Raw genomic sequence first — 11,921 nt, forward strand, 5'->3', positions numbered from 1 at the left:
AAGCGGGTTAAATATTCATAGTGACATCTCATTTACATTCACATATAATTTTATTACGTTGGTAAAATCTGTCTAGACATCACACCAACCAACTCGCGCGCAAAGTGAGAAGACTACATGAAGGCTTGAAATTATACTACGATCGATTTTCATCAAGATGTGGGCCAGGAATATTCCAAAATAGCGCTAATAATCGTGAAAGCTGATCGCGGAAAAGCGATTGCGTGACGTTCGGTAAGTTTTAAGATGACATGTTATCACATACAAGACGAAAAAACTCGTCAGATTCTCAGTCTGCATTTTGTACCCACTCTGCAGTCTGCAGTCTACATTTTGTACTTAGTCTACATTTTTTATCCGGTCTGTAGTCTGTTGTCTGCATACTGGGATCATGCCTTTTAGAAATGAAAACACAACTCAACGGTTGTGTCACGACACGTATATTTCCCTGAGACTTGGCATCCTCTCGTCTTTTTTTTTTCTTTTTGTCGCCTCGCAGATATTTATTTTTACGGTTTAAATGCACTTGCTACAGCGTGAAACGGGAATCATCGGTAATTTCAGCTCAACCTTCAGAGTGAGTTTTTTCCAAAAAGCCCGCTAAAAATGCGGATCGATGCCTGAAATATTCAAATTTAATCCAGAATTTTTTACCTAAGAAAATCAGAACGGCCAATGAAATTAATCACCGCTATTTCTCCTTTTTTTTTTGGCCTCAAACTGGTATTAAAGGAGACTTAGGAAGAACATCTAAAGATCGAAAACCGCTAAGTCATCTAATTTCGCCTGCTTCAAAATAGTTGCCAATATGTGAATACGTACGAGTGCGATTGAAATTTGACTTGTTCCGGGGGAATAAAATTGAAAATGGTCAAGAGATCACGAGATTAACACTAACCGGTTAACCTTGTTCTTTTGCCCTGGAGGGAACTTTGTAATGGGTGAAACTGCACCAAAGGTAAAAATTCCGTAAACCAGTAACACGCCGGCAAGCAGTCCTGATCACTAACGGAACAACGCGCGTGCAGAAATCCATTGTGTTAAAGCCCGATTAGCATACTTGCACACTTTTACAGACGACTGTACTTAAATCGTTTTACAGAATTTCTTTAGTACAGGTAATCAGAAGATTTCGAGCGCAATTTGGAATAATGAAGCAAGAGTTTTTTTTTTTCAATGACAAACAAAGTTTTCAAAAAAAAGTTAACAGCCCTTATTTGAAAGTAAAATTAAAAAGTTTGAGCGGGTTTTTTTATAATTATGCAAAGGCGACCCACGACATAATTCATTTAAACTTGCTAATGCATTGAGAGCTCGGTCATGGCAATTGCTTTCAATCAAAGCAACAATTTTCTAGATAATTTCTCTTGACTTTGAAGCCCGTCAAAAAAGTCAAAGTGTGGATAATCAGTTTGTTACCTTTTTCTGCGCTATAACTAAATGCCCGGCAGCTAGACATGGTATCAAATACACTAATTGCACGGCAGTCAGAAATTTTCACAGAATTTCCACCGGAAGGTTGTTTCAAACTTTTTAAGAATACGAGATTTTTGCTTAGAAATTTTGAGCGGTTCCAACAATCAAGTTGGCTCTTTAAAGGAAAAGTGGACCGTGAAAATATTTAGTTCATCATCTTGTTCGTTAATGTGAAAATAAATTACCCACCCGAACCAATCAGAATTGACGAAAGAATCGGAAAAAGGGGTTAACCAATAAAAAGTCGTTATATATTTTCTTGCAGAAGAATGGCGTCACGGAACACGATTAATGTCAGGTTTGCGTAGACGTTGCCTCGCCTCCGTCTTACCTTGGTGGGGGAGGGTACGGCTACACGTAGGCTACTGGCACCCAGGCTAATCGATACAAATTAATGCCAGCAAGCTGTAGGTTCCGAGAGCTGATTGACTCGATCTATTTCGCGTTTGGGACTCGTAAGGATGCTGCTTGTAAGTGCTTGTAAGTGCGGTAATTTTAAGGGAATTTATAAGCTACATGCAAATTGCGAGACTTGCAAGTTCTGTTTATCACACATCGTTTCAAATGTCATTGTTCTTTTCGTGGTTTCCTATTCTCAGTCAAGTTAATTTTTTTCTCTGAATAACACCAACTCATTATAAAACTTGTTTTCTTTGTTGTACGTTCGCTCCGCAACCCGATTTTGAAGCAATTTCAGATAGTTAGGATTGCTCGGATTTCCCTGAAACACATCAATTCAGACCTCGAAAACGTGGTCTATGTATTACTCGAAAAGTTAAGGCTCTTGGCGCTGCTCTTATGCTAACAATTTTTTTGTGTTCTTTCCTGGTTATGCGAGCCATTGGATGGGTGAATGTCGCAGACAGTGACTTAATTTTCAGGGGTATTAGTTTTCGCTATTTACAACATTTCCCGTGTACAATTACATTTGTCAACAAAATTTTCACAATGATAAAAATAATACTCTGAAGTTGGTTGTAAGTGGTTTCGGGTGGTTTTTTGGTGGTTGTAGGTGGTTTTAGGTGGATTTTGGTCATTCCTTGTTTTAGTATTTACGGACACAACCTTTGCATCCGTTTTCATCTCTAAAAAGCATGATCCCAGTATATCAGGGATTCCTGAATGCTACGAAATACACATTTGAATTCCAATAGCGATTAGATTGCACAGTGGACTGAAAATTTCTTCTCTATGGTGAGATGTTAGAATCGATGGTCAAACTGTGATAACCAGGTCTGTATAATGTTCATCTTGAGAAATTACCTCCCCTCCCTCGAAAAAAATGAAACGCCAGAGAATGGTCCAGAATTATACGTTTTGGCACAGCTTTCTAAAAACCCAGATTTCTGATTCATTTTATTAACCTGAAGACGGGAGTAATGCCATGAAGGGCGGGAGTGCAGAGTGAGTACTGGAGCCGAGAAAACGTGGTACAGGTAGTGGCAAACTGTGGACCCCTTATCCCCCCACCCCCGCCCCCCTCTTGCATGACACGACAAAGGGTAAATTAAAAATAAATCAGAATTAAAGAAACGTGATATCTGGCCACAGGACTAGAAAATATGTAAGTCTCGGGCAAGGTATTAAACTCCAAACTTGCGAATTATCCGCTCTGATGCTGTACAATGACCTCGATGGAGAGTTGGGCCGTTACTAAGTTTCATTGTGACAACGATCCCGCAAATCGCTAGGACTGACAATGTCAAAGTCTCGGTAGTGAAATAAAAAGAAGATGTTGTCACGAGATGTGGAACGAGAGTGGGACAAAAAAATCTGATTCTTTTATGAGGAAGGAGTTTATCCCAATCTCTCACATTCTATTTGAATTAAAAGTGCTAATTCGTTTATCATTTTTTCAAATTTAAAATAGCAAAATGTGAAGCATGACTTGGATTTATCAATGAAAAACGATACTATTGATCAGGTTTTATCGTTCTTCGGCTAAAGGTTTAGAGCCATGGCACCGAACGGTTACAGGAAGATCTCCTCCACTGGTGAATCTGCCGAGAAAGTTGGTTTTGTCTCTTTCCTTTGTTTGCAATGGATGAACGATGTCATGAAGACAGGCAGTAAACGAACCTTAGAGGAAGAAGACTTTGTACCACTCTCAAACGAGAACACCTCACAGTCAGCCACAGAACTTCTTGACAAAAAATGGAAAGAGGAAATAGCTAATTCCATTAGGAAGAAGAAAAGACCGAAGTTGTGGAAAAGTGTTTTGAAGATGATTTCCCTCAGGGAAGCTGTTTTTGTTGTTTGCTGTGATGTCTTATACGCAATCGGCTCCCTCCTTTCACCATTGCTCATTGGACATCTGATTTTTATGTTAATGTCACCTGAAACACATCAGAACAACATCCTTCATGGTTGCGTGTTAGCAACTGCCATGACTGTAACCACTTTGGTCGGGACCCTCGGCGTGCAACATAACTCTTACGCGGGTGAATTAATGGGCATCAGACTGAGTAACGCAGTGAAAGGTCTCGTTTACAGAAAGGTGAGCACAAGAAGGGTAACTGACTCGTCCCCAGCGTTCCCCATAATCTGCGCGCCGTTTACTTTTTCCCATCCCGCTGCACTTGCCCCTGTTAGTTACCGACACTGTCGCTTTGAAGAATATTTGAAACGAGTCAGGGTAGGGTTGGGTTAGGTATGGGAAATGGGCGCAATCTTCGTTAATTCTCTCGACACTTTTTTCTTTTCGCTTTTCGATACACTTTTGTTATTAACCCTAAATTATGGAGTAGTCAGAGAACGTTTTTAATGAAGTGTCTAAGTAGGTAATCTAGGACTGCATTCCGTCTTTTCTCGGCAACACTGTGTATTCGCAGGCTGGTATTACATATTAACCAGCATCTGAAATGATTATGCCCAAGCTGAAGCTTCTATGAATTCATATATTTTCGCAAACCTGAACAACAAGATTTGTCTTGACTCCTCAAGACTCCTCTAGTTACGCTTCTGTCTTGGGAGCGTGAGAGGTAGTTCAATCTCAGACTTGGATCCTCGATCTCGCGGGTGGCAGCCGGCGTTCTAGCAATTTGGCCAGACCCAGTTGGCGGTCCCCATTGGCTCCTTAATGTATGCGATGAAAAAAAATGATTGAGAATTGAACTTTGGAAGTGCGTTTTTTCCTTGGAGATGAGTAGAACTTGGTAATCACTTCCGAACTAACCAATCAGCGCACTCGAATTGCACTATCCACCTGAGTGGTATACACTAATCATCTTTAATATATACTAAAACAGTGTATAGCGTTAAAGGCGTGCGCTGATCGGCTTTTTCGCCCGAAATAATGTAATCGTTGCGAGAAAAAATGAGTTGAAATCATCTTTTTGTGTCTTTTTCTCTGACTGTTTTAGTACATCCTAAAGCACTTACTCGGTGGCCATCGGTGGGTATTCACCTCGCCACTTTGCAGCTGGGTAAATACCCACCACTAGCCACCTTTACTTTGGCAAATAATAGTTAATGATTCTGGTTACTTTCTGCACTAAACATGGGTTTTCCTTTTCAAGAAGTCAATTCTAGTATTGATATTGTTTCATTCTCAGATCTTACTGGTTAGCAAGAGCTCATTGTCAAAGTTTTCATCAGGGCGTGTGATCGACTTGCTATCAAATGATGTTCAGCGGATGGAGACAGCACCTAAATGTATTCTAACAATGAACTCAGCCATACTCCAAATCGTGCCTGCAACGCTTATAATCGCTTATTTGATTGGCTGGCAGGCTCTTATGGGAGAGATATTTCTCTGGCTTCTTTTACCGTATTACGCAGAGATGTCTTCTCTCAATGCCGTACTGCGTCTGCGTTCAGCGGCGGAATCTGATCGGCGAATTTCCTTGACGAACCAAGTGGTTTCTGGGATACGTGCTATCAAAGCGCATGCGTGGGAGGATGAATTCAGAGAAAAAATAAAACATACACGAAAGTAAGAGAAATTTAAAAGCCTACTTAATTTTTCAGGTAACCGCAGAACATCTTCGCACCCATACCTTTGGGTGAACGAAGTGATAGTATTGGTTTACTGGCGTGATAACTCGTGCAAGATTTCGGGAGAACACTGTAAGAGTTTTTAATTAACCAATTTAACATTTATGGGTGGCGAGGGCGGCTGTGAGGGAGGTTGGAATTCATATTTAGGAATCTCTTGTGACCATGACGAAGTACTGTTTATTGCACTTTGCTTATTGTAAAATGTGTTCAGTTTTCAGAGAGTTTTTGGGTGTAATAAACGATACGTATCTTCTCAACCAGTGCAGAGTGAAGAGTGCAGAGTTTCTGATCAGTACCTTCAGTTTCTCAAAAATAATAATAATAATTTTATTTATACTTCAAAAATTGATCAGCTTAATTTAAATATAAAGACAGCTGGTATAAACCTATGTGCAGTTGTTAAACCATTTCAAATTAGTGTAGCAATAAAAAACTATTAAAAACTAAAAGGTAAGATTTGGTTACAAAAATAACAGCTAATATATATATAAATAGAGAAAAACTCTATGTTACATTTGTGCTGTATTCTGTCTTGCTCTAACAAATAATGAAATGTCTTTGACTTACGAGTTCTTAAATTTAAGTCTTTAGCTTGCAATTCTTTAGGTAAATTGTTCCGTTCTTTTCCAGCTGCAAATTTGAATGTAGACTGGCCCATTGCAGATTTTACTTTAGGCAAGTGAGTTTCTCGGGTATCTCTTAAGGACCTGCCGCAAAGTTCTTATCTGAAATTCACATAACTCTGAAGTTGCGTGGGACAACGGTAGTTATTAACAATTTTAAACACTAGCTGAAGACGCGTATCTCGTCGCCTGCTGGATAACGTAAGAAGTCCTAATTTGTCTCTCATCCTTTGAGTGCAAGTCAGATGGTTTGTCTTAAGATTATTCTCAAAGCTTTATTCTGTAGCCGTTCTAAAACAAAGGGAAATCCTCCTAGTGCAGGATCCCGTATGTTAAAACCGCAATCTAAAAAAGACGAAAATCTGTTTAACAATTTAAGTTTAGGGTAGACTCTGGACGCGACGTAAGACATGTGACTGTTCCAAGATAACGATTCATCTACTACCACGCCAAGGTACTTAAAAGATCTCTCCTGGTTTATATGATAAATGATAAGAATAATTGATAATCTTTTTGTTTCTTTCAGACGAGAAATAAGCATCATCCGTACGAAAAGTGCCATTCTTTCAAGTTTGGCTGCCTTGGAGTATACTTCAATACCAATCCTGCTGTCTGTTATTACTCTGCTGCTCACTGGTCAACCCCTAACACCAGTCAATGTTTTTATGCTCTTAATGTTTATTAACCTGCTAAAACTTACTATTTGCCTTGACATTGCGTATGGTGTGGTGGAGACACGGGAATCATTTGCATCACTCGTAAGAATAGAAGATTTTCTTATTTCAGAGGATTTGTTTTCCATCTCTGAGGATTATTGTCTACAAGACAGAGGAACAGTTCTAGAGAGAAAGTGGGGCAAGTTACAAAACGATTCTACATCTATAAGCCGGTCGTATGTATCAGATGAAGATCCCCTTACTGATCAGTGGATAAACCCTTCCAAGCCAGGAACTTTATGTGTGTCGCATTTAACATATAAAGAAATAGCAAGGAAAGATGAATTTATTCTTCAAGATGTGGACTTCGTTGCTGCATCAGGAAGCTTGACAGTCGTCACCGGACCAGTAGGCAGCGGTAAATCCACTCTCCTCTCAGCGATCGCTGGCGAGATGCCAGACGTAAGCGGAACAATAGGCCGTAAAGGAACTTTTGTGTATGTACCGCAAATAGCCTGGGTGTTCTCTGGAACCTTAAGAGAAAATATTTTATTTGGAGAGTCGTACGAGGAACCAAGATACACCAGAATAATCGAGGCATGCGCCCTCACGGAAGACTTTCAGCGGTTCCCGAACGGTGACCAAACCGTTGTTGGTGAGCGCGGTGCCGTTCTGAGTGGTGGTCAGCGTGCAAGAGTAAACTTAGCACGCGCAGTGTACATGAATGCAGACCTTTACTTGTTGGATGACCCTCTTAGTGCGGTGGACTTCAAAGTTGGTCGGCATATCTTTGAAAAGTGTATCAAGGGTTTGCTTGGTGAGAAGACCCGCCTGTTAACTTCTCATCAAGAACAACATATGAAAGATGCAGACCAAGTGATTGTACTGCACAAAGGTCGCGTTCTGGGGAAGGGAACCTTCGCTAAGCTTCAGAGAAAAAGCATCTTAAATACCACCATCGACCCACTTTACAAGAATGCTTTGACAGTGAACAAGTCCAATAACATGGTCACCACAACGGAGGATGAAGAGAGACGCGGAGATTTGGAGCCACTTAGAAATAAAGACAATGAACTGGAAATATCTGTTGAAGATCGGGCAATCGGAACGGTGTCAAGTAAGCTGTATTGGGACTACTTCAGAAGTAGTATTCACTCCTTATTCATCATTGGAATGATTTTCTTGTGTCTTATTTCTCAAGGTGAGCACTAAAGAATTATAAAAGTGGCAAAAACTTAGCCATTGTTTGGTGCTGTCGAGAAACATTTTCTCTCGGGGCGAACCAGCAAGCAAGCAACCAAGTCAGAAACTCCAACCCAGTTTCTCTTTGTCTTGGAGGAGCAAGAGGAAACTGGGACTGACGGAAAAAGGCGTGCAAAGGGTGACAGGAAATTCATGTTAAGACTAACAACCAATCCACCATTTATAAGAGAGGTTGACGCGTTTTAATCCTGAGTTTAAAATTGTTTATTTCATCTGATTTAGACTGTTACGCAGATTATGAAGAAAATTATCTCATTTTCGCCTATTTTTATTATTCACCATTTTTTTCGCCCTTTTTCAGCATCGATAGTTGCCCCTGACGTGTGGCTGTCCTTTTTGACCGGGAAACTTCCATCAGAACAGAAAGACAAGACAAATCTTACTATCTACGGTGGTTTGGTCGCTGCTTCCTTCATATTAAGCATCATCAGGGCCTACATTTTCTTTTTGGCATGTCTAAGAAGCTCTGAGCGGCTTCATGACAAAATGGTTATGGCTCTTTTAAAAGCGCCGGTTCTTTTTTTCGATTCAAATCCCGTGGGTAGAATCCTGAATCGATTCTCTAAAGACGTGGGTAGCATGGATGAGTTATTACCATTACAGTTTCTATCTACAATTCAACTGGTATTGCTGTTGCTCTCATCAGTAATCGTTCCTTCTGCTACAAATCCTTGGGTTTTGTTTGTCACTGTTCCAGTGACGGCCATGATTCTTTACATCGCAAGATTTTACTTGAAGAGTTCCAGAGAACTAAAAAGGTTGGAGTCAATATGTCGAAGCCCAATCTTCTCTCACATATCAGAAACTCTCGATGGACTGGACACAATTCGAACAAGAGGTAGACAGAGAGATTTTATGCACAAGTTTTACAAGTAAGTTCGAGCAACTCTTCAAGTGAGCTTGAAAGGTAAAATCTCAAACTCAATTCAGGCTCGGTCCGCTAAACGCTCATAGTGCAGGGTTTGTGTTTGGCATCCTGGATCATCATCTGTAAAAAGAAATCTCTCCTGTTGCCCCTTCCCCATCCTTCCACCTTCCACCATACCCTTCCACCTCCCCGCCCCACCTTCCCCTTCCAACGCTTTGAAAATTGTAGAGATTGGGGCAGTGGATCTAAAATTTGGTATTCGGTCCCAGCTTCAAATTAGCCCCTCTACCTGATAACTTTTTTTCATTGACGGTCCAAATTTTTTTTTCTTTTCTAATTTACATTTTGTATACCAAATCTAAAAATTTGTTTCCTTCATCATGGTGATGGCACCCTCTACGCAACGCCTAAGAAACTTGGTGCGCAGACTGACATTTGAACTGGAGATGATTTACGTTGATGTATTTTCTTTCCCGTTGGACAGCTACAAAGACACTCATACCCAGTCGTTCATGATAGTAATGCGGCAATCTCCTTACCCCCACCCCCAAAGCTTATAGAATTTGAGTGAAAAAATATTTGGACTCGAGATGGCTTACGCTGATTTATTTTCTTTCCCCATGGACAGCTACCAAGACACTCATACCCAGTCTTTTGTCATGGTGACGGCGAGTGGCAGATGGTTCGGTATTCGTCTGGATGCAATCATTTCTCTTTTAATAGGCTTAGTCGTCTTAGTGGCAGTTTTAGTATCTCAAGACGCCGGTATGTAGAGTTTTATCCAAAATAATTGCACCATTTCACGCTCACGTACACCCAAACGCTATGATATTCCATGTGATAAATGAGACTGTGAAAAGAATCTTTCCGCGCGTAGCTGGGAGACAAAAACAAGTCGTTGTAGCCCATTTCATCACTATCTTCATGGGAACGATTGAAACTAGTTTGATTATAAAAAATGTTTTCCAAAGTAATCCAGCATGTTACACGAGTAGTGTCGTGGTAACAGGTACCCGCGGCGTGCTGTGTCGTATCGAGTCGTGCATCGTAAGAGTTTTGGTAATTTTTTTTGCGTGACTTGAAGGAAATCAACAGTTAATTTACGGATTGTTTTTCTAATTAGCTTCCGCTGGGCTTTCTCTCACTTACCTCATTCAAACAGTGGAGCTGACGCAATACACTGTCAGAAAATCATCAGATGTCGAGAATTTTATGACGTCAGTTGAACGAGTTATGACCTACACCAAGCTTGACTCTGAGCCTGGATACAAAGTGGACACACTTCCCCCGGAACACTGGCCACGCGAAGGAAATATCACATTCCGCGATGTGTCGATGACGTATTACCCGGGGGGACCTAAAGCGCTGAGGAACATAAATCTTGACATCAAAGGAGGCTCAAACATAGGTGTTGCAGGCCGCACGGGCGCCGGCAAATCATCTTTTGCAGCAGCTCTTTTGCGCATGCCCGACCCTGACGGAGATATTCTCGTGGATGGGGTTCAGATAAAGAATATTAATCTCCGAGCAGCTCGAGGATGCATATCCGCTCTTGGCCAAACCCCGGTGCTTTTCAGTGGATCATTGAGGACAAATCTGGATCTTGTCAACCGCTTCCAAGATGCGGATCTGTGGCGAGTCTTAGAGGATGTGCAACTGAAAGATTTCGTACAAAGTCTTGAGGGACAATTGGATTACGAATTGTTGGAAAATGGAGCAAATGTTAGTGTAGGAGAGCGGCAGTTGATTTGTTTGGCTCGTGTGCTGTTGCAGCAGAACAAGATCGTCATCTTGGATGAACCCACTGCACACGTGGATCCAGGCACAGAAGAAATAATCTGGAGAGTGGTGCGAGAGAAACTGAAAGACTCCACAGTAATAATTATAGCTCACCGTCTGAACACCATCAGACACTGTGACAAAGTTTTTGTTTTCAAGGAGGGAGGGGTGGTGGAGTGTGGAACATGTGACACATGAAGACTGAAGCGTTTTATAACTGATCACTGTTAGTTATGATTAGTATCCTTTCATTTAATGTGTGGTGTCGCATTATTTCCTCATTTGATCTGAGCCAGTGTCTTACCGGTTTCACAGCGGATTTGGACCGGGGGTCCAAATCCACCAGCAGATATGGACCCCCCTTCGCAGATTTGGACCCTCCTACCAAACTTTCCTTTTAGCATCGTTTGTATCATATTTGGTACCTAATTCTATTTGGAAGCTTTTTGTCGACGTTCTTTTCATTCACAACACAACATTCCTCAGTAAAGATAAAGATAAACAGCCATTCCGTTCCAATTCTGCCGCATTTAGCGATTCGTACAGTATACGCAAGAATTAAATGCGAAGAAACTACTGCATTTGAACTATTGAAATTGTTGCAATAAATCCTTGCTTCTTCTGATGCGAATCAACATTGATACGAAACGTCAACACAATAGTGGAGACTATTGCGTCCAGTCTAAAAAATAACTCAGTCTGATTTTCTAATTAAATGATATTAAACAGTTTCTAAACAAGAACGAAGTAACTACTCTTGCAACAAGTCGTTCGTAAAGCCTATTTTTGGTAAATCGACTCGACCGAACACTAACTAGAATAAAAACCTAAAAAAGGACTGTTAGTTTAACTAATTTTTGAATACAACATGTAACACAAACACAATTGGATGTAAATTTTAGTGTGCGTTCTCGGCTTACGAACGATAGAAAAAGTCTCAATGTAACAGTAGTGGGTGGAGCAACAGAATCTCTTTGTGGAACACGGGCAGGGGATTCCCGATTTTTCGAGTCTCCATGGGAAATGAAAATCAGTTGGAGTTGGAGTAATTGGGTTGACTGGGGGAAGGGGAACCACTTTTGTTGGAGTTATCGAGAGTTGAGACAAATGGAGGACCCGAGCAATCGGGATTCCATTGAAGTGAAAACAATTAAAGCTTTCACGCGTTTCACCTTTTTCAAGAGAATAACAAAAATCAAACGTTTTCAAGTTTCACAGTTCGTTTTTATTCCTGAGTTTAGCCCTTTCGATCGCGTT

General features: G+C 40.8%; 1 protein-coding gene across 1 annotated transcript; it reads left to right on the top strand.

The window, feature by feature from the left end:
* Window positions 1–84: 84 nt before the first annotated feature.
* LOC131796667 (ATP-binding cassette sub-family C member 4-like) lies at window positions 85–10,862 on the top strand. The gene is made up of 7 exons (XM_059114272.2): window positions 85–234; window positions 3,424–3,973; window positions 5,031–5,410; window positions 6,625–7,955; window positions 8,319–8,889; window positions 9,514–9,650; window positions 10,009–10,862. Exons 2-7 carry the CDS (start codon window positions 3,434–3,436, stop codon window positions 10,860–10,862), a joined length of 3,813 nt encoding a protein of 1,270 aa, XP_058970255.2. The 5' UTR covers window positions 85–234; window positions 3,424–3,433.
* The last annotated feature ends 1,059 nt before the right edge of the window (window positions 10,863–11,921 follow it).

Source organism: Pocillopora verrucosa, chromosome 8 (assembly GCF_036669915.1).
Source record: "Pocillopora verrucosa isolate sample1 chromosome 8, ASM3666991v2, whole genome shotgun sequence".
In the NCBI taxonomy this organism is placed as follows: Eukaryota; Metazoa; Cnidaria; class Anthozoa; order Scleractinia; family Pocilloporidae; genus Pocillopora; species Pocillopora verrucosa.